Source organism: Ornithorhynchus anatinus, chromosome 3, assembly GCF_004115215.2.
Source record: "Ornithorhynchus anatinus isolate Pmale09 chromosome 3, mOrnAna1.pri.v4, whole genome shotgun sequence".
Lineage (NCBI taxonomy): Eukaryota > Metazoa > Chordata > Mammalia > Monotremata > Ornithorhynchidae > Ornithorhynchus > Ornithorhynchus anatinus.
In genome coordinates, this window is record NC_041730.1 from 5,743,567 (window position 1) to 5,765,987 (window position 22,421).

Genomic DNA, 22,421 nt, shown 5'->3' on the forward strand with positions numbered 1-22,421 from the left:
CACCTAACAAATACCAAGATTATTATTATTATTATTACAATAGAGTTAGTAGACACAATCCCTGCCACAGGGAGCTTAGACTCAATCAATCAATCAATCAATGGAATTTATTGAGCACCACTGTGGGCCCGGCCCTGCAAGGAACACTTGCGAGAGCACAATAGGTACAAGATCTCTGCCCGCAAGGACCTATGGTCTCCAGAGGCTGCCGCAGAGAATTTCTGGGAAGTTGGCAAACCTGCACCCTACCCCCACCCCCACTTCCACCCAGCCCCCTTGCCTTCACCTCCCTCCTGGGGAGAGTCCCTCCCCACATTTCCTCTTGTTTGGGTGGGGAGGAGCCCAGCATCCCCCTTTCCCCCCCTCCCCCCCTCCCCCATCTTGTATATATGGTCATTTCCTGCCCTTGGCAGCTCATTCTGCCCACTCCCGCCCTCCCTCATGGACCTGCTGGCCCTGCTGCTCCCCTGCCTCCTGGCCCAGCTGGGAGAGGTCGCCACCATGGCCTCCCTGGGACCCGGTGGCCAGGTAAGCCTGGGGACGACATCCTCTCCCCCTCAACTCTGCCCCATCCCTGCCTCTACCCACCTCAGGGTCCTTCCCCACCTGACCATTGGGGACAGAGATTCAAACCCTAATAGGGTCTGTGGGCCCCCTCTCCGGCTTGCCCCTTGTCCCCCACTGACCTGACTCCCGCTTGGGAGTCAGGAGGCCCAGCCCCCAGTCTCAGCTCCCTTCCTGGGGCCTTCAAACAGGAAAACCCTCCACTTCCCATTTTCCTCGTGGGGGCCCCGCATTGTCAGGGCGTGAGGAGAACTGATCTGATTCTGATTCTCCCCTTAAGCCCCTCCAGCAGTATGGCATAGTGGCTAGACCACAGGCCTGGGAGTCAGAAGGTCATGGGTTCTAATCCCAGCTCTGCCACTTGTCAGCTTTGTGACCTTGGGCAAATCACTTCACTTCTCTGGGCCACACTTCCCTCATCTATAAAATGAGGGTTGAGACTGTGAGCCCTACATGGGACAACGACTGTCCAAACCTGTTCGCTTGTCTCCACCCCCATACTTAGTAGGGTGCCTGGCACACAGTAAGCACTTAACAAATACCTCCATTATTATCATTATTTTTATTCACCTTGCAGCTCACACCCCTCGCTCACCTTAGAATTGGGATATGGAATCAGGAGTCGGGTCCCAAGTCCATCCCCCCAACTCCCCACCAGCACAGCATATCCTCTTCTATTGCTCCTCCAGGACCAGCACCCCAAGCCTCTCCCTGACATGACTCTGGAGCTGATGGACAAATTCAAGGACTTCCAGATTCGCTACAATAAGAGCTACGAAGACCAAGCAGGTACCGATGGGCTGTGGGGCTGCAATCGATTGTATTTATTGAGCACTTATTAGGTGCAGAGCACTGTGTTAAGCGCTTGGGAGAGTACAATAGAACAATACAACTGACATTTCCTGCTCACGATGAGTTTAAAGTCTAGAGGCGAAAAGGATCCTTTGTTTATTCAGGCCTCAATCCGGGGCTCTGCACACTGTCAGCAGCCGGGGCCCAGCAGAAAGAGCTCGGCTTGGGAGTCAGAGGACTTGGGTTCTAATCCCTCCTCTGTCACTTGTCTGCTATCTGACCTTGGGCGTGTCGCTTAGCTTCTCAGCTACCTCATATAAAATAAGGATTGAATACCTATTCTCCCTCCTACCTATACCACAAGCCTCATGTAGGTCAGGGACTGTGTCCTACCTGATTGACTTGTATCTACCCCAGCGCTTAGAACAGTGCTCGATCCATAGTAAGCAGTTAACAAATACCATAAAAAAGTAAGACCTCAGTGAACACCACTGATTGAGATGCCCCCCCCCAAGCAGCTCTGAGAATACTCGGAAACCCCCCACCCCATCCCACACTCTCACTGGATTTCTCCAATCTTACGAACAGGGTCTAGTGTGAGGACTCGGAGAATTGTGGGAGGTGTAAAAGCCAAACAGGAAAGGGTCTATTCTTCTCCCATTCATTCATTCAATCCTATTTGTGGAGTGCTTACTGTGTGCAGAGCACAGTACTAAGTGCTTGGGAAAGTAGAATAGAACAATAAACAGTGACATTCCCTGCCCTCGATGAGCTGACAGACAGCTACAGTCTCTTCCCTTCACACCGCAATGCATCTTTTTCCATTCCCTTTTCTTTCTGTCTCCTCAATTCCCAAGACTGCTGTGGGCTGCCCTGGCCCACCCCCTCCAGCCGTGCCCCTTCCCCCTCCCCAAACTGCCGCAACCCCTCCCTGGGTTCCGGGGTGGAAGAAGAAGGATCCAGCCAGGAGGAAAAGCTGGAGAGGAAAGAGTCCAGCTGCAGGCAACCCTCAGCCCCTGCTGGCTGTGAAGATGCCACAGTGGGTGATTGCTAGGTTCTCGGGGAGGTCGGGTGTGATAGAGAGGCTTTGGGGGAGACCCCTACAGGGGGAGGGGGACTACTTGCTTCTGAGGTGGGGATCCAGGCTGAGAGAGGTTGGAAGTGTGACTGTTTGCTGACTATTCAGTTGGTCACTGAATCCCACCAGTCCTATCTTCCACCACATCTTCAGAATCTCCTCTTTCCTCTCCATCCAAACTGGTGCTTCACTGATCCAAATGCTTGTCCCATTCTGCCTCGACTACTGCATCAGCCTCCTCACTGTCCTCCCCACTTTCTGTCTCTCCCCGCTTGTCCATACTTCCCACTGTCGCCTGGATCTTTTTTCTAAAACACCATTCCACACGCCTCTCCCCGCTTCTCAGAAACCTCCAGCGGTTGCCTGTCAATCTCCACATCAAGCAGAAATTTCCCATTGTCAGCTTTGAGATGTTCCGTTGGCTCCCTGTCCCAACCTCTCACCGCTCCTTTTCCACTGCGACCCACACTGCTTCACTTCTCTAACACTGACCTTCTCACTGTGCCTTGGTCTCCTCTCTCTCACCCTGACTTCTATGCTCACCCCATCCTCCTGCCTGGAACTCCCTCTCACTTTACGTCCCACAGAGCACCTCTCTCGTTACCTTCAAAGCCCTACTTAAACATACCTCCTCCAGGAAGCCTTCCTGGACTAATCTTGCATCTCTCCTTGAGTCCACACCGACAAAGCACTTCATTACTCTCCCCAAATCAACAGCCCTTATGTCCATATACTCATACTTGTTGCTTCCCCTACCTGTAATTGATTTTAATATCTGTCTCCCCCTCTAAACTGCAAACTCCTTTGATTAAATGGTAACTGTTAAGCACCTACAATGTGCTAAGCATTGTTCTAAACCCTGGAGTAGGTAGAGACAAGATCATCAGGTTGGGCACAGTCCCTGTCCCACCTAGGACTCCAGTCTAAGTTAAAGGGAAGAGGAATGAATCCCATTTTTCAGTGGAAGTAACTGAGGCCCAGAGAAGTGAAGTGACTTGCCCGAGGTCATACGGCAGATGAGCAGCAGAGCACAGATTAGAACCGACAACCTCTGACTCCCGTGACCTGGCTCTTTCCACTAGGCCACGCTTCTTCCTCAATGGCAGAGATCATGCCTACCAACTCCATTATATTATATTCCCCCGAGTACTTAGTCTGTGTTCTGTGCACAGTGTGCTCTCAATAGATGCCCTGAGTGGGTGGATTTCCCACAACCCTCTCCTCTCCGGGCCCCCCAACGCTCGGCCCAGCCCCTGAAGTGGGGAGGTTGCCGCTCACAGCAGCTAATTCCCACAGAGTACGTGCGACGCTTCAAGATCTTCGTCCAGAACCTGGCCCGGGCCCGGAAGCTGCAGGAGGAGGACGTGGGGACGGCGGAGTATGGGGTCACGCCCTTCAGTGACCTCTCGGGTATGTTTCCCCGGGGCCTCTCCTCCTCCCTCCTCCCCACTGACCCCCAGCCCCTCTGGAGGAAGGGGAGATGGAGACCCGGGGTCAGGAGGGAATAGGTGGGGAGCTCTCTGGCTCCGCGGTCCCCAACGGCTCTCTTGTCGACCTCTCCGTGGCTGAGGGGAGCGGCCACCCAGGACCTCCCTCCTGCCTTCCCAGAGGAGGAGTTTCTCAGCCTTTATGCGCCCAGATTCGGGATGCCCTCTGGTTGGGCAAATCAAATGGCCAGCATCCCCGAGGGGCCTCTCCTCAAGGAAACTTGTGATTGGAGAAAAAGAGGAGCCATCACATCGGTCAAAAATCAGGTACTGATCCCTGGGCCTCAGGCCCTCCCCTTAACTCTGCCCCACCCGGATCCGTCGTCACCTCCGACTTCATTCTTTTCACCTCCGGGAGGCCGTGGCTTCCCCAGCTTCCCCAAATTCTCCCTGTGGGGAAAGGAACCACATTCCACCTGATGACCTGATATCTACCCAGTTTTTATCAAAGGGCTTGGAATTTAATAGGCTCCTTTATCAATCCCTCCCATACATACATTATGCCTCCATCCTCTGTGGACCCTTTGCCTTTGTCCGAAGGCCCCCACCCCACCCTGGCCCAGACTTACTTGGATAAGTTGGCTGGGGCCAGATAGGGAATGGGGGATGGGGACGGGGATAGGGACTATAAGCTCCCTGTGGGCTGGGATCAGCGTCTAACAATTCCGTCATATTGGACTCCCCCAAGCATGTGGTCCAGTGCTCTGCAGGGGACTCAGTCCACTGACAGATTGATGGGAGAGTGGAGGGAAGTGCTGGGGTCTTGGGTGGCGCCCCCAGTCCTGCCGTTCTCCCCAGGGATCCTGTGGCTCCTGTTGGGCCTTCGCCGCCGTCGGCAACGCAGAGTCCATGTGGTACCTCAGGGCAGGCAAACGACTCGTCTCCCTCTCAGTGCAAGGTAGCCCCCGGCGGGACGTGGCGGCTCGGTCCCAGGCCACAGCTTGCGGGGAGGATAAGCCAGCCCATCGTGGAGAGAGCCTCCCACTGTGTCCCCAAACTCTCCTGGGCAGCGGAGTCTAGTGGCTAGAGTCCAGGCCTGGGATTCAGAGGATGTAAGTTCTGATCCCAACTCTGTCACCTGTGTGCTGTGAGACCATGGGCCAATTGCTTCACTTCTCTGGGCCTCAGTTACCTCATCTGTAAAATGGGGATTAAAACCATGAGCTCCAGGTGGGACAGGGACCGTGTCCAACTCGATCTGCTTGTATCCATTACCTGGGACCTAGTAAGCACTTAACAAATACCATAATGCTTCTTCTTCTTTACTCCTTCTTCAGAAGTGTTGGACTGTGGTCGCTGTAGGGACGGCTGTCAGGGTGGCTACCCCGAGGATGCCTTCATCACCATGTGGTTCAACAGTGAGTAGCGGCAGCGCCCACGACGGCTCCTCCTCCCTTGGCTTCCTCCGGCCCTGCCCGACTCCTACCTGCCCCGCCCCGCCCTGAGCCCAGACCCTCCTTCATCCTCCCCTCCCAGCTCCTGGGGGTGGGACGAGGGACCCCGGAGGAACCGGGGTGAGCCACATCTCCCGCCCCCAGGAGGCCTGGCCAGTGAGAAGGACTACCCCTACAAGGTCCGGGCCAGGCCCAACAGATGTCAGGCCAATAAGACAAGAGCCGCCTGGATCCACGACTTCATCACACTGCCCAAAGATGAGATGTGTGAGTCTCCAGGGTGCTGAGATCAGGGGTGGGAGGTGCCGGCCCTTCCGGGGTCCCCTCGAACGGGAATCCCACCAGATTCCTCCCGGCTCCTGTCCGCGTCTGGCTTCCGGCTGACTCCCCTGGGCAGGGCAGGGCTGGGGAAACCAGGAAAAAGGAGGCCCGGAGGGGCTATGCTCCAAAGGGAGAGGAAGTCTTCCAAATCCCCGGGAGGCAGGGACCGTTCAGTCTGCTGAGCTGGCTTCTACCCCACCACTTAACACAATGCTTGGCCCATTCTGACCTGTGACCACGATAATCCAATCATTTATCCAATCCCACTTTGATTACCGCTTTGATCAGCATCCTGGCTGACACCGCCCCCCCTCCCCCCCCCGCCTCCCTCCTATCCTCACTCCAGTCATTCCTTCCCTCTGCCTCCCAGATCATCTTTCTACCAAAACGTTCAGGTCGTGTTTGCCCGCTCAAGAAACTCTGACGGTAGCCCATCCACCGCACTGTACTAAGCACTTGGGAGACAACAGTAGAAAAACAACCAGACACACACCCTGCCCACAACAAGCTCACAGTCTAGAGGATCGAACAAAAACTCCCCACTTCTGGCTTTAAAGCACTCAATCACCTTGTCCCCCTCCTACTACCACCTAGCCCTTGCAACTTCCCTCCTCTAACACTAATCTTCTCACTTCATACTTCCCTTCTCTAACGCTAATCTTCTCACGGTACCTGGATCTATCCAATTCGCCCAAATCCTGCCCCTGGCCTGGAACACCCTCCCTCAGATCTGACAGACAACGACTCTCCCCCACTTCAGAGCCTTTTTGAAGGCCCATTCCCTCCAAGAGGCCTTCCCCGACGAAGCCCTCTTTTCATTTTCTTCGACTCCCTTCTGCAAGTCGCTCCGACTTGCCCCCCCAACCTCCCAACACTTAGGATCATACCTGTCATTTTTTGATTTCTATTAGTGTCTGTGTCCCCCTCTAGACTGCAAGCTCGTTGTGGGTGGGGAATGTGTCTGCTTCTTGTTCTAGTCTACTCTCCCAAGCGCTCGGTACAGTGCCCCGCACACAGTCGGCGCTCAGGAGATAGGACTGAATGCAGGCAGGCAGGCAGGCAGGCAGGAGGGAAGGGCGCCGGTGTGTTGGAGCGCCGGCTGCGGGGTCCCCGGGGGCGGGGGGCTGGCTGGCCGCACCGCGGGCCTCGGGCCAGTAGGGGTCGCCGCGGCGCCCCCGGCCTCCCCCGTTGGGAGCGCCGCGCCCCCCCCCCTGGTGGCCAGAGGAGGGCACAGCGGCCCGAGACGCAGGGCCGGGGTCCGCCCCGGGGGCTCCCCTTGGGGGCGGCGGGAGCGGGGAGGGGGAGCAGGAGGAGCAGCAGGAGGAGGGGGAGGAGGAGAAGGAGGAGGAGCAGGAGCAGGAGGAGGAGGGGGGAAGAAGAGGAGGGGGAGGAGGAGGGGGAGGAAGAGGAGCAGGAGGAGGAGGAGGAGGGGGAGAAGGAGGAGGAGCAGGAGGAGGAGGGGGAGCAGGAGGAGGAGGAAGGGGAGGAGGAGGAGGAAGCCTGACGCCCGAACCCCCGCCTCCCTCCACCCCTGCAGCCATGGCCCGCTACGTGGCTGACAACGGACCCATCGTCGTAAGCATCAAAATGCCGCAGCTGCAGGTGAGGCTCGGGGTGGGGCTTTTCTGACACGGTACCTTAAGCGCTTAGTATGTGCCACGCCCTCTTCTGAGCATTGGGGTAGATACGAGCTCAGTACAGTGCTCTGCACGCAGTAAGCACTCAATAAATATGATTGAATGAATCAGGGTGGGCCCAGTCTATACCCCACGGGGGGCTCCCAGTCTTTGTCCCCATTTTCCAGATGAGGTAACTGAGGTATAGAGAAGTGAAGTGATTTCCCCAAGTCCACACAGCCAACAACGAGGCAGAGCAGGGATTAGAACCCAGGCCCTCTGACTCCCAAGCTTGGGCTCTTTCCACTAGGCCACGCCGGTTCTCATTCGGCCCGACTTTGGGGGTTGGGGGGTTACCGGTAGGGGGGGCGGGGAGGACGTGTCCTTGTCTTTTGAACACAGTGTTCAGCCCCACTCGGCCCTTCCCTCCGAAATTTTTCTCCAGCTCTACGTCGGGGGAGTTATGCATCCGTCCCACCATAACTGCGACCCCAAATCACCACACAGTATCCTGCTAGTGGGCTTTGGTTTCAGTGAGTTGGGGAAGACTCGGGGGGCCGGGGGGAAACGGGGGCCCAGAGGCCGGGGTCGGCACCGCAGCCCCCGGCCTCCCTCTTACTCCGTCTCTAGGTAATGATTCCTCTCACTGGATCCTGAAGAATTCTTGGGGCCCGGAATGGGGAGAGAAGGTGAGCTGGGCGTGGGGGAGGGGAAATGAGGGCTCTCCTTGGACCACCCTCACCTCCTTTCCCTTCAGGGCTATTTCCGACTGCATCGTGGGAGCAACGCCTGTGGGATCGCCGATTATCCCATCACTGCCCTGGTCAAAGGTTCCAAACGCCGCGTCTCCTGCCCACCATGAGACCCTCAGTCCTGTCCACCCAATGGCCTGAGTTACCCTATGCCCCCCACTGTCCCCTCCCTGTGGCTCCAGCAGGGACCACCCCCACTCCTGACCCTCCCCAAACAATCCCGAGTCCCAGCCCATCCTTGGAATGAACCGGGAGAGAGCTTCTAGGAGGAGACGGCTGGTCTGGGCCACTCCCCTGATCTCTTCCGGTTCCCTAACTGCCTGCTTAGGGCTGCGTCCCCTGCCCACTTTCCCCACACCTCTCCCCGCTTCCAACCCCCCCAACCACCTGCTTAGTGCTGCGTCCCCCTGCCCATTCCCCCCACATCCCCCCTTAGTCTCCCTCCGGCTCCCCGACCACCAGCTTAGTTAGGGCTGAGTCCCCCTGTCACCATCCCTCCACACACACACCTTCTCTCTCACTCCTCTGCCCCCAGATGAGGCCTGGGCGTCTCCTTAATCCCCTGAGCAGCAGGACCCTGCCTCCATAGTCTCTGCAGCCATTTTATGTCACCATTTTGCCAGAGTAAAGATCAAGTCTGGGGGGCGGAGGGCGGCGGCCAGTCCTCCCTCCCCAGGGAAGGGGGTCAGTCGTGATACAGGCACAGGAGGCAGCTCCGGAGTGTCCCCGTGTAGCGGTCCCAGAGCGCCCGGTGCCTGCCAGGGGAGGAGAAGGAAGGGGGAGCACCACTAAGAGGCCGTTCTCTCGACTGGAAGCTCCCGGAGGGGAGGGCTCATGCCTGCCTATCCTACTGTCTTTTTGCAAACCTAGCTTAGAAGGCGCTCAATAAAGATGATTGATGGATGGATTGGTACATTGTTTGGAGAGGGGGCATTAGAGGGGACAGTAGGGTGTTGGGGTGGGGGTACTTTGCCAGAGCGACAAAGACTCTGGCCAGAGAGTGGGTCAGGAGAGACACCCCCCCTTGGATTTGCCTCATTGCTAGCTGATTCTGGGGAGGAATTGGGTTCCTGATCAACAGGAACCCATCATCCCATGTGGCAGGGGGAGGCAGTGGCCTCGAGGAGTTGAAGGGCACGGTCCGGGCCCAAAGGATGCCAGGAGGGCGGAGGGGGTGAGGTGTCTCACACGAAGCCATCCAGAGAACGGACGGAGGCCACATACTTGATGTGGAAGAGGAGCACGCTAGAGAGCGGCCAGCGGTCTGAGCGGCAGGGCTCCACAAACTGGAAAGAGGGAAGGCGGGGGGAAGGGTGGTCAGCGAGGGGATGTGGGGGAGGAGAGGGGAATAGAGGGGCACAGTTTGACAGGCCTCTTTATCTTTCCCCCCTGCTGGTGATGTTCTCCAGGCGTCGGGGCAGGGACCCAAATCCACCTTCCTCTTCCATTCTCCCTCCCACCTCTGCTCCCCCAACTTCCTCAATCACCTTGCCCCCTCCTACTACCGCCCAACCTTTGCAACTTCCCTCCTCTAACATTAATTTTCTCACTCCACACTATCCTTCTCTAATGCTAATCGTCTCACTATACCTGGATGTTGCCCATCTCAGCCACAGCCTGCCTCTAGCCTGGAACGCCACTGCAAAATCTCTAGCCTCACCAACTCTCAAATCCCTCTGACCACAACTTCCTCACCTGCCTTCTTTCCCGCACACTCCCCTCCCCGCAAATCCGTTCCCTGATTTTTTGACCCCATCCAATTTTCCAAGTCAAAAATCATGCCCTATTTAGCCTCCTTACCTATCTTCCCTTGGTGACCAAGTTGAGACTGTCATTCATTTATTCGTTTAGTTTTCTTTACTGAGGGCTACTGTGTGCAAAGCACCGTATTAAGGGCTTGGGAGAATACAATATAACAACGTTGTACTCTCAACACCATCCCCTTGACTGAACTCAACTCACTAGCTGCTCTATTCCTAAGTCGATCTAGTACCACTAACCCGCAGCCCTGGATTACCTCACACCCCCTTCCTTCACTCTTGTGCAGGAGTCACAGAGGGCTGCTGGCGGAAATCTGGGTATTAGGCTGACCTCGTCCACGTCTACTTTAACTCTGCCTTCTTCTCCACCCGGCAGAATTATTTCTCCATCCTACTGACACCCATAGCCATTCTCTCACCAGTCGTCCAGTTGTTTAACTCCCTCCACAAACCCTCTGTCCTCCCCCTCATCCCCCATCCCTTGCCCTCATGATCTGGCCACCTACCCTGTGGAGAAAATCAATGCTATCAGGTATGATCTCCCTAAAATCTCCCCTGTCCCTCCTCACTATCTACCCGCCACCACCTCCTCCCCTGTCCCTTCTTCAACTCTCCCATCTTTCCCAGCAGTATCTCAAGAGGAGATCTGCCTCCTTCTCTCGGAATCCAGCCCCTCCACTTCTGCGTTCGACCCCATCCCTTCACAACTTGTCAAAACATTTGCTCCCTCCCTTTTTTCCTCCTTAACTGCCATCTTCAACTGTTCACTCTCCATTGGCTTCTTCCCCACGGCTTTCAAACATGCCACAGCTCCCTCCGTTTATCACCCCATCTCCCTCCTCCCATGCTGAGAAGCGGCATGCAGAGTGGATAGAGCATGGGCCCGGGAGTCAGAAAGTCATGGGTTCTAATCTCAGCTCCGCTGCTTGTCTGCTGGATGACCTTGTGCAAGTCACTTCACTTCTCTGGGCCTCAGTTCCCTCATCTGTAAAATTATTATTATTATGGTATTTGTTAAGCACTTACTATGTGTCAAGCACCGTTCTAAGTGCTGGGGTAGATACAAGGTAATGAGATTGTCCATCGTGGGGCTCATAGATGAGGTAACTGAGACCCAGAGAAATTAAGTGACTTGCTCAAGGTCACAAAGCAGACAACTGGCAGAGCCAGGATTAGAACCCATGACCTTCTGACTCCCAGGCCCGGGCTCTAAAATGGGGACTGAGACCATGAGCCCTATGTGGCCCAGGGACTGTGACCAACCTGATTTGCCTGGATCCACTCCAGCGCTTAGTACAGTACCTGGCACATAGTAAGTACTTAAGAAATGCTATAATCGTCATTATTATTATCATTATTATTATTATTATCATTCCATACTCTTTGAGCAAAAGTTTTACACTCATTTCCTCAAGTTCTTCTCCAATTCTCTCCTCGACCCCCTTCCATTTGACGTCTGTCCCCTTCGCTCCACAGAAACCGCCCTCTCAAAGGTCACCAATGATCTTCTTGTCAAATCCAACGGCCTCTATTCCGCGTCCTATTCCTCCTCAACCACTCAGCTGCCTTCGACACTGTCCACCACCCCCTTCTCCTAGAAACATTATCCAACCTCGATTTCACTTACACTGTCCTCACCTGGTTCTTCTATCTCTATGGCCGTTGGTTCTCAGCCTCTTTCATGGGCTCCTCCTCTACCTCTACAAAATGTTTCTACAGGTACATTCAGGCCATGTTTCCCCAGTCCTTCAGAACCTCCAGGGGTTGCCCATCCACCCCTGCATCCGACAGAAAGCTCCTCCCTCTCGGCTTTATAGTCCTCCATCACCTTGCCCCCTTCTACATCACCTCGCTTCTCTCCCTCAACAACCCAGACCACAGACTTCACACTTCACCGTACCTCGATCTTAGCCATCTCACCACCGACCGCTCGCTCACGTTCTGCCCGTGGCCTGGGACGCCCTCCCTCCTCCTGTCTGACAAACAATGACTCTCCCCACCTTCAAAGCCTGAATGAAGGCACATCTCCTCCCCACCAAAAATCTTCCCTTTCCTCTCCATCCAAACTGCTACCATGTTGATATAATCACTCATCTTATCCTGCCTAATTACTGCATCGGCCTCCTTTCTGACCTCCCAACCTCCTGTCTCTCCCCACTCCAGTCCATACTTCACTCTGCTGCCCAGCTCACCTTTCTACAGAAACGTTCAGGGCACATCACCCCCCTCCTCAAAAATCTCCAGTGGTTGCCTATCCACCTCCGTAGCAAACAAAGACTCTTCACCATTGGCTTCAAAGCACTCCATCACTTTGCCCCCTCTTCCCTCACCTCACTTCTCTCCTTCTTCAACCCAACCCACACACTTCACTTCTCTAGTGCTAACCTTCTCACTGTGCCTCAATCTCGCCTGTCTTGCCGCCGACCCTCTGGCATGGAACGCCCTCCCTCCTCAAATCTGACAGACAATCACTCTTCCCACCTTCAAAACCTTACTGAAGGCACGTCTCCTCCAAGAGGCCTACCCAGACTAAGCCCCACTTTTCCTCATCTCCCATACCCTTCTGTGTCGCCCTGCCTTGCTCCCATCTCTCCCAACAGTATCTCTAGAAGAGATCTCCTGCCCAGTCTCAGAATCCAGCCCCTCCACCTGTGCATCCGACCCCATCCCTTCACACCTTATCGAGACATTTGCCCCTTCCCTTCTTCCCTCCCTAACTGCCATCTTCAACTGTTCGCTCCCCAGGGGCTTCTTCCCCATGGCTTTCAAACATGCCTATGTCTCCCCATCCTAAAAAACACCTCCCTTGACCTCACAGCTCCCTCCAGTTCTCTCCCTCCCTCCCACCACGCTGAGCAGTGGCATGACAGAATGGATAGAGCATGGGCTTGGGAGTCAGAAGGTCGTGTGTTCTAATCCCGGCTCCTACACTTGTCTGCTGGGTGACCTTGGGAAAGTCACTTCACTTCTCTGGGCCTCAGTTCCCTCATCTGTCAAATGAGGATGGGGACTGTGAGTCCCATGTGGGACAGGGACTTTGTCAAACCCCATTTGCTTGGATCCACTCCAGTGCTTAGTACAGTGCCTGGCATATTGTAAGCGCTCACAAATACCGTCATCATCATTATTATTATCATTATTATGATTCCTTTCCCAACTCCTTGAGTAACAGTTCTACACCCCTTGTCTCAAGTTCCTCTCTTCCAATTCTCTCCCTGGTCCCCTCCAATCTGGCTTCTGTCCCCTTCAGGCTATAGAAACTGTCCTCTCAGAGGACACCACTGATCTTCTTCTTGCCAAATCTAACGGCCTCTACTCCATCCTATTCTTCCTTAACCTTTCAGTTGCCTTAGTCACCGTTGACCAAACCCTTCTCGGCTTCACTGACTCCTGTCCTGGTTCTCCCTCCTACTTCTCTGGCTGCTCATTTTCGGTCTCTTTTGTGGGCTCCTCCTCTGCCTCCACAAAATGTTTCAACAGATACGTTGAGGCCGAGTTTCTCCACTCCTTCAGAATGTCCAGTGATTGCCCAGCCACCTCCTCATCCATCAGAGAGCTCCTCACCATTGGCTTTAAAGCCTTCCATCACCCTGCCTCCTTCTACCTCACCTCGCTACTCTCCTACTATAACCCACACCTCACTACTCCCTTTCTACAACCCAGACCACACACTTCACACCTCACTGTACCTTGATCTCATCTATCTCATCGCCGACCTCTCGATCACATCCCACTCCTGCCCTGGATCGCCCTCCTCCTCCTATCTGACAGACAATGACTCTCCCCGCCTTCGAAGTCTTATTGAGGACACATCTCCACCAAGATGCCTTCCCTGACTAGGCCCACTTTTCCTTCTCTTCCATTCCCTTTTCATTGTCCTGACTCGCTCTCTTGATTCATCCCCACTCCCAGCCCCATGGCACTTATGTCCATACACATTATTTATTCATTCATATTAATGTCTGTTTCCCCTTCTAGACTGCAAGCTCTACGTGGGCAGGGATTGTGTCAGTTCTACTGTTCCATTGTTCTCGTCCAAGTGCTTAGAACAGTGCTCTATGCACAGGAAATGTTCAATAAATACAATGGACTGACTGACTAAAATGGGGATTAAGACTGTGAGCCCCTTGTGGGATATGAAGTGTGTCCAACCTGATTATCTTGGTTCTACCCCGGTGCTCAGTAAGTGCCTGGCACAGAGTAAGCACTTACCATTAAAAACAAAATTTAAAATTTCCTGTACTCCTTCCTTCTTTCTACTTGTCCATATTGTTTTTCTTGCTGCTGCTGCTCTTAAATGCTGTACTAAATGCTTGGGAGCATACATTACAATAATAATTGTGGTCTTTGTTAAATGCTTACTATGTGCCAGGGACTGTGATAAACGCTGGGGTGGATAGAAGCAAATGGGGTTGGACACAGTCTCTGTCCCATGTGGGGCTTGTAATTGTCAAACCCCATTTTATAAATGAGGTAACTGAGGCCCAGAGAAGTGAAACGACGTGCCTAGTATCACAGAACAGACAAATGGCAGAGCCAGGATTAGAACCCACCGCCTCCTGATTCCCAGGCCCATGCTCTGAAGCGTCATGGCACTTAATAGAGTACCTGGAACATAGCGCCTAAAATATAACCCTATTATTATTATTATTACAGTAGAGTCAGTAGACACAACCTCGGCCCACAGGGAGCTTAGATTCAATCAATCCATCAATCAATCAATGGAATGTATTGAGAGCCTCCAGCATGACCGGCCCACACTGAACACTTGGGAGAGTTAAATAGAGATAAGATTCCTGCCCGCAAGGAGCTTACAGTCTCCAGAGGCTGCTGAGGGAAATTTCTTGGCAGTGGCCAACCTTGTTGCTTCCAGCCAGCCCCCTGGCCTTCACCTCCCACCTGGGAAAGTCTCCCCCGCGTTCCCTCTCGTTTTGTTGGGAAGAAGCCCAGCACCTACTAAGTGCTTGGGAGAGTACAATATAAGAATATGGTACTCTCAACACTGCCCTCGCTACTGAACTCACCTCACTCGCTCCCCTATCCTTCGTCAATCTCGTTCCACTAATCCGCAGCCCTGGATCACCTCCACAGTCCACCTACTTCGCTTCTGTGCACAAGCCACAGAGCGCTGATGGCAGGAAATCTGGATATCAGGCAGACCTTGTCCATGTCAAATTTAATCTTGCATGCTTGAACTCTGCCCTCTCCAATGTCCGGTAAAATTAATTCTCTGTCCTTATTGACACCCATGCCCATTCTCTCACCAGTCGTTCCAGGTGTTTAATTCCCTCTGCAAACCCCCTGCCCTCCCCGACCTCTCCCATTCCTTGCCCCTCTTGACCTGGCCAACTACTCTATTGAGAAAATTGGCACTATCAGGCATGATCTCCCTAAAATCTCCCCTGCTCTGCCTCTCTCCCTCCCGCCTCCTGTCCCTTCTTCAACTCGCCCATCTTTCCCAGCAGTATCTCAAGAGAGATCTCCCACCTTCTCTCAGAATCCAGCCCCTCTACCTGCGCATCTGATCCGATCCCTTTGCACCTTATCAAAACATTTGCCCCCTACCTTCTTCCCTCCCTAACTGCCATCTTCAACCGTCTACTCTCCAATGGCTTCTTTCCCCCTACTTTCAAACATGCCCATGTCTCCCCTATCCTAAAAACACCCTCCCTTGACCCCGTGGCTCCCTCCAGTTATCTCTCCATCTCCCTCTTCCCATGCTGAGAAGCGACATGGCGTAGTGGATAGAGCACGGGCCTGGGAGTCAGAAGGTCATTCATTCAATCATATTCATTGAGCATTTACTGTGTGCAGAGCACTGTACTAAGCGTTTGGGAAAGTACGGTACAACAATGAACAGTCACATTCCCTGCCCACAATGAACTCACAGTGTAGAGTAGGGGAAACAGACATCAATACAAATAAATAAAATTACAGATAAGTACGTAAGTACTTCGGGGCCTGGAGCAGGGAAGAGCAAAGGAATAAATAAAATTACAGATATGTACATCAGTGCTCTGGGGCTGCAAGAGGGGAAGAGCCAAGGGAGCAAGTCAGGATGACGCAGAAGGGAGTGGGAGATGAGGAATAGTGGGGCTTAGTCTGGGAAGGCCTCTTGGAGATGTGCCTTCAATCAGGCTTTGAAGGCGGCAGGGAGAGTCATTGTCCGTTGGAACAGAGGAGGGAGGGCGTTCCAGGCCAGAGGTAGGATGTGGGTCAGGGTTCGGTGGCAAGACAGGTGAGCTGGAGGCCCAGTGAGAAGGCTAGCACTAAAGGAGCAAAGTGTGTGGTCTGGGTTGTAGAACGAGAGAAGCGAGGTGAGGAAGGAGGGGGCAAGGTGATGGAATACTTTAAAGCCAATGGAGAGGAGTTTTTCTTTGATTTGGGGGTGGGTGGGAAATCACTGAAGTTTTTTGAGGAGCAGGGTGATGTGTCCAGAGGTTTCTGTAGAAAAATCATCCAGGTAGCAGAATGAACGATGGACTGGAGTTGGGAGAGTCAGGAGGTTGGGGGGTCAGCAAGAAGACTGATGCAGTAATCTAGGCGGGATAGGATGAGTGATTGTATTCATGTGGTAGCAGGCTGGATGGAGAGGAAAGGGCAGATTTAGCGATGTGGTGAAGGTGGGACTGACAGGAGTTGGTGACTGATTGAATATGTGGGTTGAATGAGAGAGAGAAGTCAAGGATAATGCCAAGGTTATGGGCTTGTGAGATGGAAAAGATGGTGGTGCCATCTACAGTGATGGGAAAGTCAGGGAGAGGACAGGGTTTGGGTGGGAGTTAAGGAGCTCTGTTTTGAAAATGTTAAGTTTGAGGTGACAGCAGGACATCCCAGTAGAGATGTCTTGAAGGCAGGAGGAGATGCGAGCCTGGAGAGAGGGAGAGAGATCAGGCGAGGAGATGTAGATTTGGATATCATCTGTGCAGAGATAGTAGTTGATGGTAGTTGATGGTAGATACAAGGTAATCAGGGTGAACACAGTTCCTGTTCAGAAAGGGGCTCACAGTCTTAAGCCCAATTTTAGTCATTCAATCATATTTATTCAGCGCTTAGTGCGTGCAGAACAATGTACTAAGTGCTTTGAAGAGTCCAATATAAGAGTAGACTTGACACATTCCCTGCCCACAGGGAGCTTACAGTCTAGAGGGGGAGACAGACATTAATATGAATGAATAAATGATAGTTATGGCCTCCTTCGCTCTTACGCTCGAGCTGCTGAGCGCTGCTGGCGAAGGTCCAAGCACCAAGCCAACCTTATCCATTTCAAATTGATCCTTTCCTGTCTTAATTCTGCCCTCTCCTCCGCCAGGCAAAACTACTTTTCTTCCCTCATTGACACCCATGCCCGTCACCACAGCCAATTGTCCCGGACTTTTAATTCTCTCCTCAGGCCCCCTGTCCTCCCCCTCCCCCATCCCTCACCCCCTATGATCTGGCCACCTACTTCATCACGAAAATTAGCACAATCAAGTCTGAGCTCCCCAAAGTCACCCCTCCTCCTTCTGCTCCCCCCACATCCTAACCCTCTCCTCTACTTTCCCATCCTTCACTGCAGTATCCTCAGAGGAGATCTCCTCCCTCCTTGCAAGTGCCACCCCCTCCACCTGACCTTCAGACACCATTCCTGCTCACCTTATAAAAACTATCGCCCCTTCCCTCCTCCCCTCCTTAACTTCTATCTTTGATCGTTCATTCTCCAATGGCTTCTTCCCCTCTGTCTTCAAACATGCCCATGTCTCCTCAATCCTAAAAAACCCTCTCTCGACCCCACTTCCCCTTCCAGTTATCGCCCTATCTCCCTCCTACCTTTCCTTTCCAAACTCCTAGAACGAGTCATCTACACTCACTGTCTTGAATTCCTCAACTCCAACTCTTTCCTGGACCCCCTCCAATCTGGCTTCCATCCCCTCCACTCACCCGAGACTGCTCTCTCAAAGGTCACCCTCGACCTCCTTCTTGCCAAATCCAACGGCTCCTACTCTATCCTAATCCTCCTCGACCTTTCAGCTGCCTCTGACACTGTCGACCATCCCCTTCTCCTCCACTCCTTATCTCACCTTGGCTTCACGGACTCCATCCTCTCCCGGTTCTCCTCTTCTCTTTCGGGTCATTCATTCTCAGTCTCCTTCGCAGGCTCCTCCTCCCCCTCCCATCCTCTAAATGTTGGGGTTCCTCAAGGGTCGGTTCTTGGCCCTCTTCTGTTCTCCATCTACACTCACTCCCTCGGTGAACTCATCCACTCTCACGGCTTCAACTATCATCTCTACGCAGATGACACCCACATCTATGTCTCTGCCCCTGTTCTCTCCCCCTCCCTTCAGGCTTGTATCTCCTCCTGCCTCCAGGATGTCTCCACCTGGATGGCTGTCCGCCACTTAAAACTCAACATGTCAAAAAATTGAGCTCCTTTTCTTCTCTCCCAAGCCCTGTCCTCTTTCTGACTTCCCTGTCACTGTGGATGGTACGACCATCCTTCCCGTCTCTAAAGCCTACAACCTTGTTGTCTTCCTTGACTCAGCTCTCTCATTCACCTCAAACATGCAAACCATCACCAATGCCTGCTGGTCTTATCTTTACAATATCGCCAAGATCCGCCCAGTCCTCTCCATCCAAACGACTATCTTACTGGTACAAGCTCTCATAATATCCCGGCTGGATTATTGTGTCAGCCTTCTCTCTGATCTCCCTTCCTCCTGTCTCTCCCCGCTCCAGTCTATTCTTCATTCTGCTGCCCGGATCATCTTCCTGCAGAAACGCTCTGGGCATGTCACTCCGCTACTTAAAATCCTCCAGTGGTTGCCTATCAACCTCCACACGAAACAAAAACTTCTCACTCTGGGCTTCAAGGCTCTCCATCACCTTGCCCCCTCCCATCTCTCCTCCCTTCTCTTTTTCTCCTGCCCACCCCGCACGCTCCACTCCTCTGCCACTCACCTCCTCACCATCCCCCATTCACGCCCATTCCACCGTCGACCCCTAGCCCACGTCCTCCCACTGCCCTGGAATGCCCTCCCTCCTCACCTTCGCCAAACTAACTCTTTTCCCCTCTTCAAAGCCCTACTGAGAGCTCACTTTCTCCGAGAGGCCTTCCCAGACTGAGCTTCCCCTTTTCCCTCTGCTCTCTCTCTGCCCCCCTTCACCTCCCCTCAGTTAAACCCCCTTTCCCCCCCTTTCCCTCTGCTCCTCCCCCTCTCTCTTCCCCTCCCCTCAGCTCTCTGCTCATTTGTATATATTTTTATTACCCTATTTATATTGTTAACGAGGTGTCCATCCCCTTGATTCTATTTATCATGATTAAGTTGTCTTGTTTTTGTCTGTCTGTCTCCTCCGATTAGACTGTAAGCCCATCAATAGGCAGGGATTGTCTATCTGTTGCCAAATTGTCCATTCCAAGCGCTTAATACAGTGCTCTGCACATAGTAAACACTCAATCAATACTATTGAGTAAGTGTTTATGGGGCTGGGAGTGAGAATGAATAAAGGGAGCAAGTCAGGGAAAGGCAAAAGGCAAAGGGAGAGAAGGAAAAGAGGGCCTAGTCAGAGGAGGCCTCTTGGAGGAAATGTGCCTTCATTCAGGCTTTGAAGGTGGGGAGAGTCATTGTTTGTCAGGTACGAGGAGGGAGGGAGTTCCAGAACACAGGCAGAACGTGAGAGAGAGGTTGGTGGTGAGATGGATAAGATCGAGATATGGTGACATGTGAAGTCTGTGGTCTGGGTTGTAGTAGGAGAGTAGCGAGGTGAGGTAGAAGGGGGCAAGGTGATGGAGGATTATAAAGCCGATGGTGAAGAGCTTTTTGGTGGATGCAGGGGTGGATGGGCAACCACCGGAGGTTCTGGAGGACTGGGGAAACATGGCCTGAACGTACCTGTAGAAATGTTTTGTAGAGACAGAGGAGGAGCCCATGAAAGAAGCTGAGAATGAGCGGCCACAGAGATAGGAGGAGAACCAGGTGAGGACAGTGTGAGGGCAGTGTAAGTGAACTCAAGGTTGGGTAATGTTTCTTGGAGAAGGGAGTAGTAGATAGTGTCGAAGGCAGCTGAGCGGTTGAGGAGGAATAAGGTGTGGAGTAGAGGCTGTTGGATTTGACAAGAAGATCATAGGTGACCTTTGAGAGGGTGGTTTCTGTGGAGCAAAGGGGACAGAAGCCAGATTGAAGGGGGTCGAGGAGAGAACTGGAGAAGAACTTGAGGCAGCGGGTTTAAATCTTTTGCTCAAAGAGTTTGGAATGATAATAATAATAACAATGATGATAATAGTATTTCTAAAGTGCTTACTATGTGCCGGGCACTGTACTAGGCAAATCCAAGCAAATCAGGTTGGACACTGTCCCTGTGCCGCATGGGGCTCATGGTCTCAATCCCCATTTTACAGATGAAGGAACCGAGGCCCAGAGAAGTGAAATGATTTGCTCAAGGTCACCCAGCAACCAAGCGACTGAGCTGGCTTCTGACTCCAGGGCCCTTGCTCTAACCGCTCCACCATGCCACTTCTCAGCCGGGTAGGAGGGAGATGGGGCGATAAGCGGAGGGAGCTGTGGCATGTTGGAAAGCAGAAGGTAAGAAACCAATGGAGAGCGAACAGATGAAAATGGCATTTAGGGAGGAAAAAAAGGAGGGGGCAAATGTTTTGATAAGGCACGAAACGATGGGGTCAGATGCACAGGTAGAGAGGGTGGATTCCAAGAGAAGGAGGCAGATCTCCTCTTGAGATACTGCTGGGAAAGATGGGAGAGGTGAAGAAGGGACGGGGGAGGGGGCGGCTGGGGGGAGAAAGTGAGGAGGGACAGGGGAGATTTTAGGGAGATCATGCCTGATACCATCGATTTTCTCCACATGGTAGGTGGCCAGATCATGAGGGGAAGGGATGGGGGATGAGGGGGAGGACAGAGGGTTTGCGGAGGGAGTCAAACATCTGGAATGACTGGTGAGAGAAAGGCCATGGGTATCAATAGGATGGAGAAAAAATTCTGCCGGGTGGTGGAGAGGGCAGAGTTAAAGCACGTAAGGATAAAGTCAAAGTGGACGAGGTCAGCCTGATACCTAGATTTCCACCAGCCGCGCTCTGTGGCTCCTGCACATGAGCGAAGGAAGGGGGTGTGAGGTGATCTAGGCCTGTGGCTTAGAGATAGGCCGTAGAGATAGGAGCTAGTGAGTTGAGTTCAGTCGAGGAGGGGGTGGTGTTGAGAGTACAATGTTGTTATATTGTGTTCTCCCAAGCGCTTAATACAATGCTTTGCACACGGTAAGTCCACAATAAATAAAACGGAATGAAAAAATGATTTGCCTGGATCCACCCAAAGGCTTAATACAAGGCCTGGTACATAGTAAGCACTTGGCTTAGTGGAAAGAGCCCAGGTATGGGAGTCAGAGGTCGTGGGTTCTAATTCCCGCTCTGCCACTTGTCAGCTGTGTGACCTTGGGCAAGTCACTTCACTTCTCTGTGCCTCAGTTCCCTCATCTGTAAAATGGCGATAAAGACCATGAGCCCCACATGGGACAACCTGATTACCTTGTATCAACTCCAGCGCTTAGAACAGTGCTAGGCATGGAGTAAGCGCCTAACAAACACCAACGTCATCATCATCATTATTATTATTAATAACAAATATTACATTCATCATTATTATTGATATCATTCCTCTCCAAACTCCTTGAGCAACAGTTCTACACCTGCTGTCTCAAGTTTCTCTCTTCCAATTCTCTCCTTGACCCCCTCCACTCTGGCTTCCGTCCCCTTCACTCCACAGAAACTGCCCTCTCAAAGGTCACCGGTGATGTCCTTCTTGCCAATTCCAATGGCCTCTACTCCATCCTTTCCGGCCTCGACCGCTCAGCTGCCTTCGGCACTGTGGACCACCGACCTCTCCCGGAACCATTATCCAACCTCGGCTTCAATGACACTGTCCTCTCCTGGTTCTCCTCCTATCTCTCTGGCCAGTCATTCTCAGTCTCTTTCACGGGCTCCTTCTCTGCCTCTACAAAACGTTTCTACAAATACTTTCAGGCCACGTTTCCCCACTCCTCCAGAACCTCCAGTGGTTGCCCATCCACCTCCACATCCAACAGAAAGCTCCTCACCGTTGGCTTTAAACCCCTCCATCACCTTGCCCCCTCCTACCTCACCTCGCTACTGTCTTACTACAACCTAGACCACACACCTTGCGACTCGACTACAACCCAGACCGCACATTTCACACCTCACTGTACCTCGATCTCGTCTATCTCGTCGCCGACCTCTCGATCACATCCCGCCCCCGGCCTGGATCGCTCTCCCTCCTCCTATCTGACAGACGGTGACTCTCCCCACCTTCAAAGTCTTATTGAGGACACATCTCCTCCAAGATGCCTTCCCTGACTAGGCCCACTTTTCCTTCTCTTCCATTCCCTTTTGCACTGTCCTGACTCGCTCCCTTGATTCATCCCCACTCCCGGCCCCACGGCACTTATGTCCATACACATTATTTATTCATTCATATTAATGTCTGTTTCCCCCTCTAGACTGCAAGCTCTTCGTGGGCAGGGAAGGTGTCGGTTCTGTCGTTCTACCGTTCTCGTCCAAGTGCTTAGTACAGTGCTCTATTCATACAGTAGTATTTATGTATGCTGCTTCTCTGCTTGAGCGCTTACTATGTGCAGAGCACTGTACTAAGTGAT

The 22,421-nt window shown here is 53.0% G+C and overlaps 1 protein-coding gene across 2 annotated transcripts; it reads left to right on the forward strand.

Annotated features, from left to right (window-relative positions):
• Positions 1-433: 433 nt before the first annotated feature.
• On the forward strand, positions 434-8,907 carry LOC100088953 (cathepsin W-like). 2 transcript variants are annotated; one of them, XM_029059467.2, is made up of 11 exons: positions 434-528; positions 1,254-1,353; positions 3,731-3,844; positions 4,043-4,188; positions 4,720-4,819; positions 5,199-5,279; positions 5,460-5,582; positions 7,174-7,238; positions 7,698-7,785; positions 7,883-7,941; positions 8,010-8,907. In XM_029059467.2, exons 1-11 carry the CDS (start codon positions 442-444, stop codon positions 8,112-8,114), a joined length of 1,068 nt encoding a protein of 355 aa, XP_028915300.1. In that variant the 5' UTR covers positions 434-441; the 3' UTR covers positions 8,115-8,907. The 2 variants fall into 2 exon arrangements, with proteins under 2 accessions (XP_028915300.1, XP_028915301.1); XM_029059468.2 differs by lacking the exon at positions 7,698-7,785 and having other exon boundaries at positions 8,010-8,102.
• Positions 8,908-22,421: the final 13,514 nt, after the last annotated feature.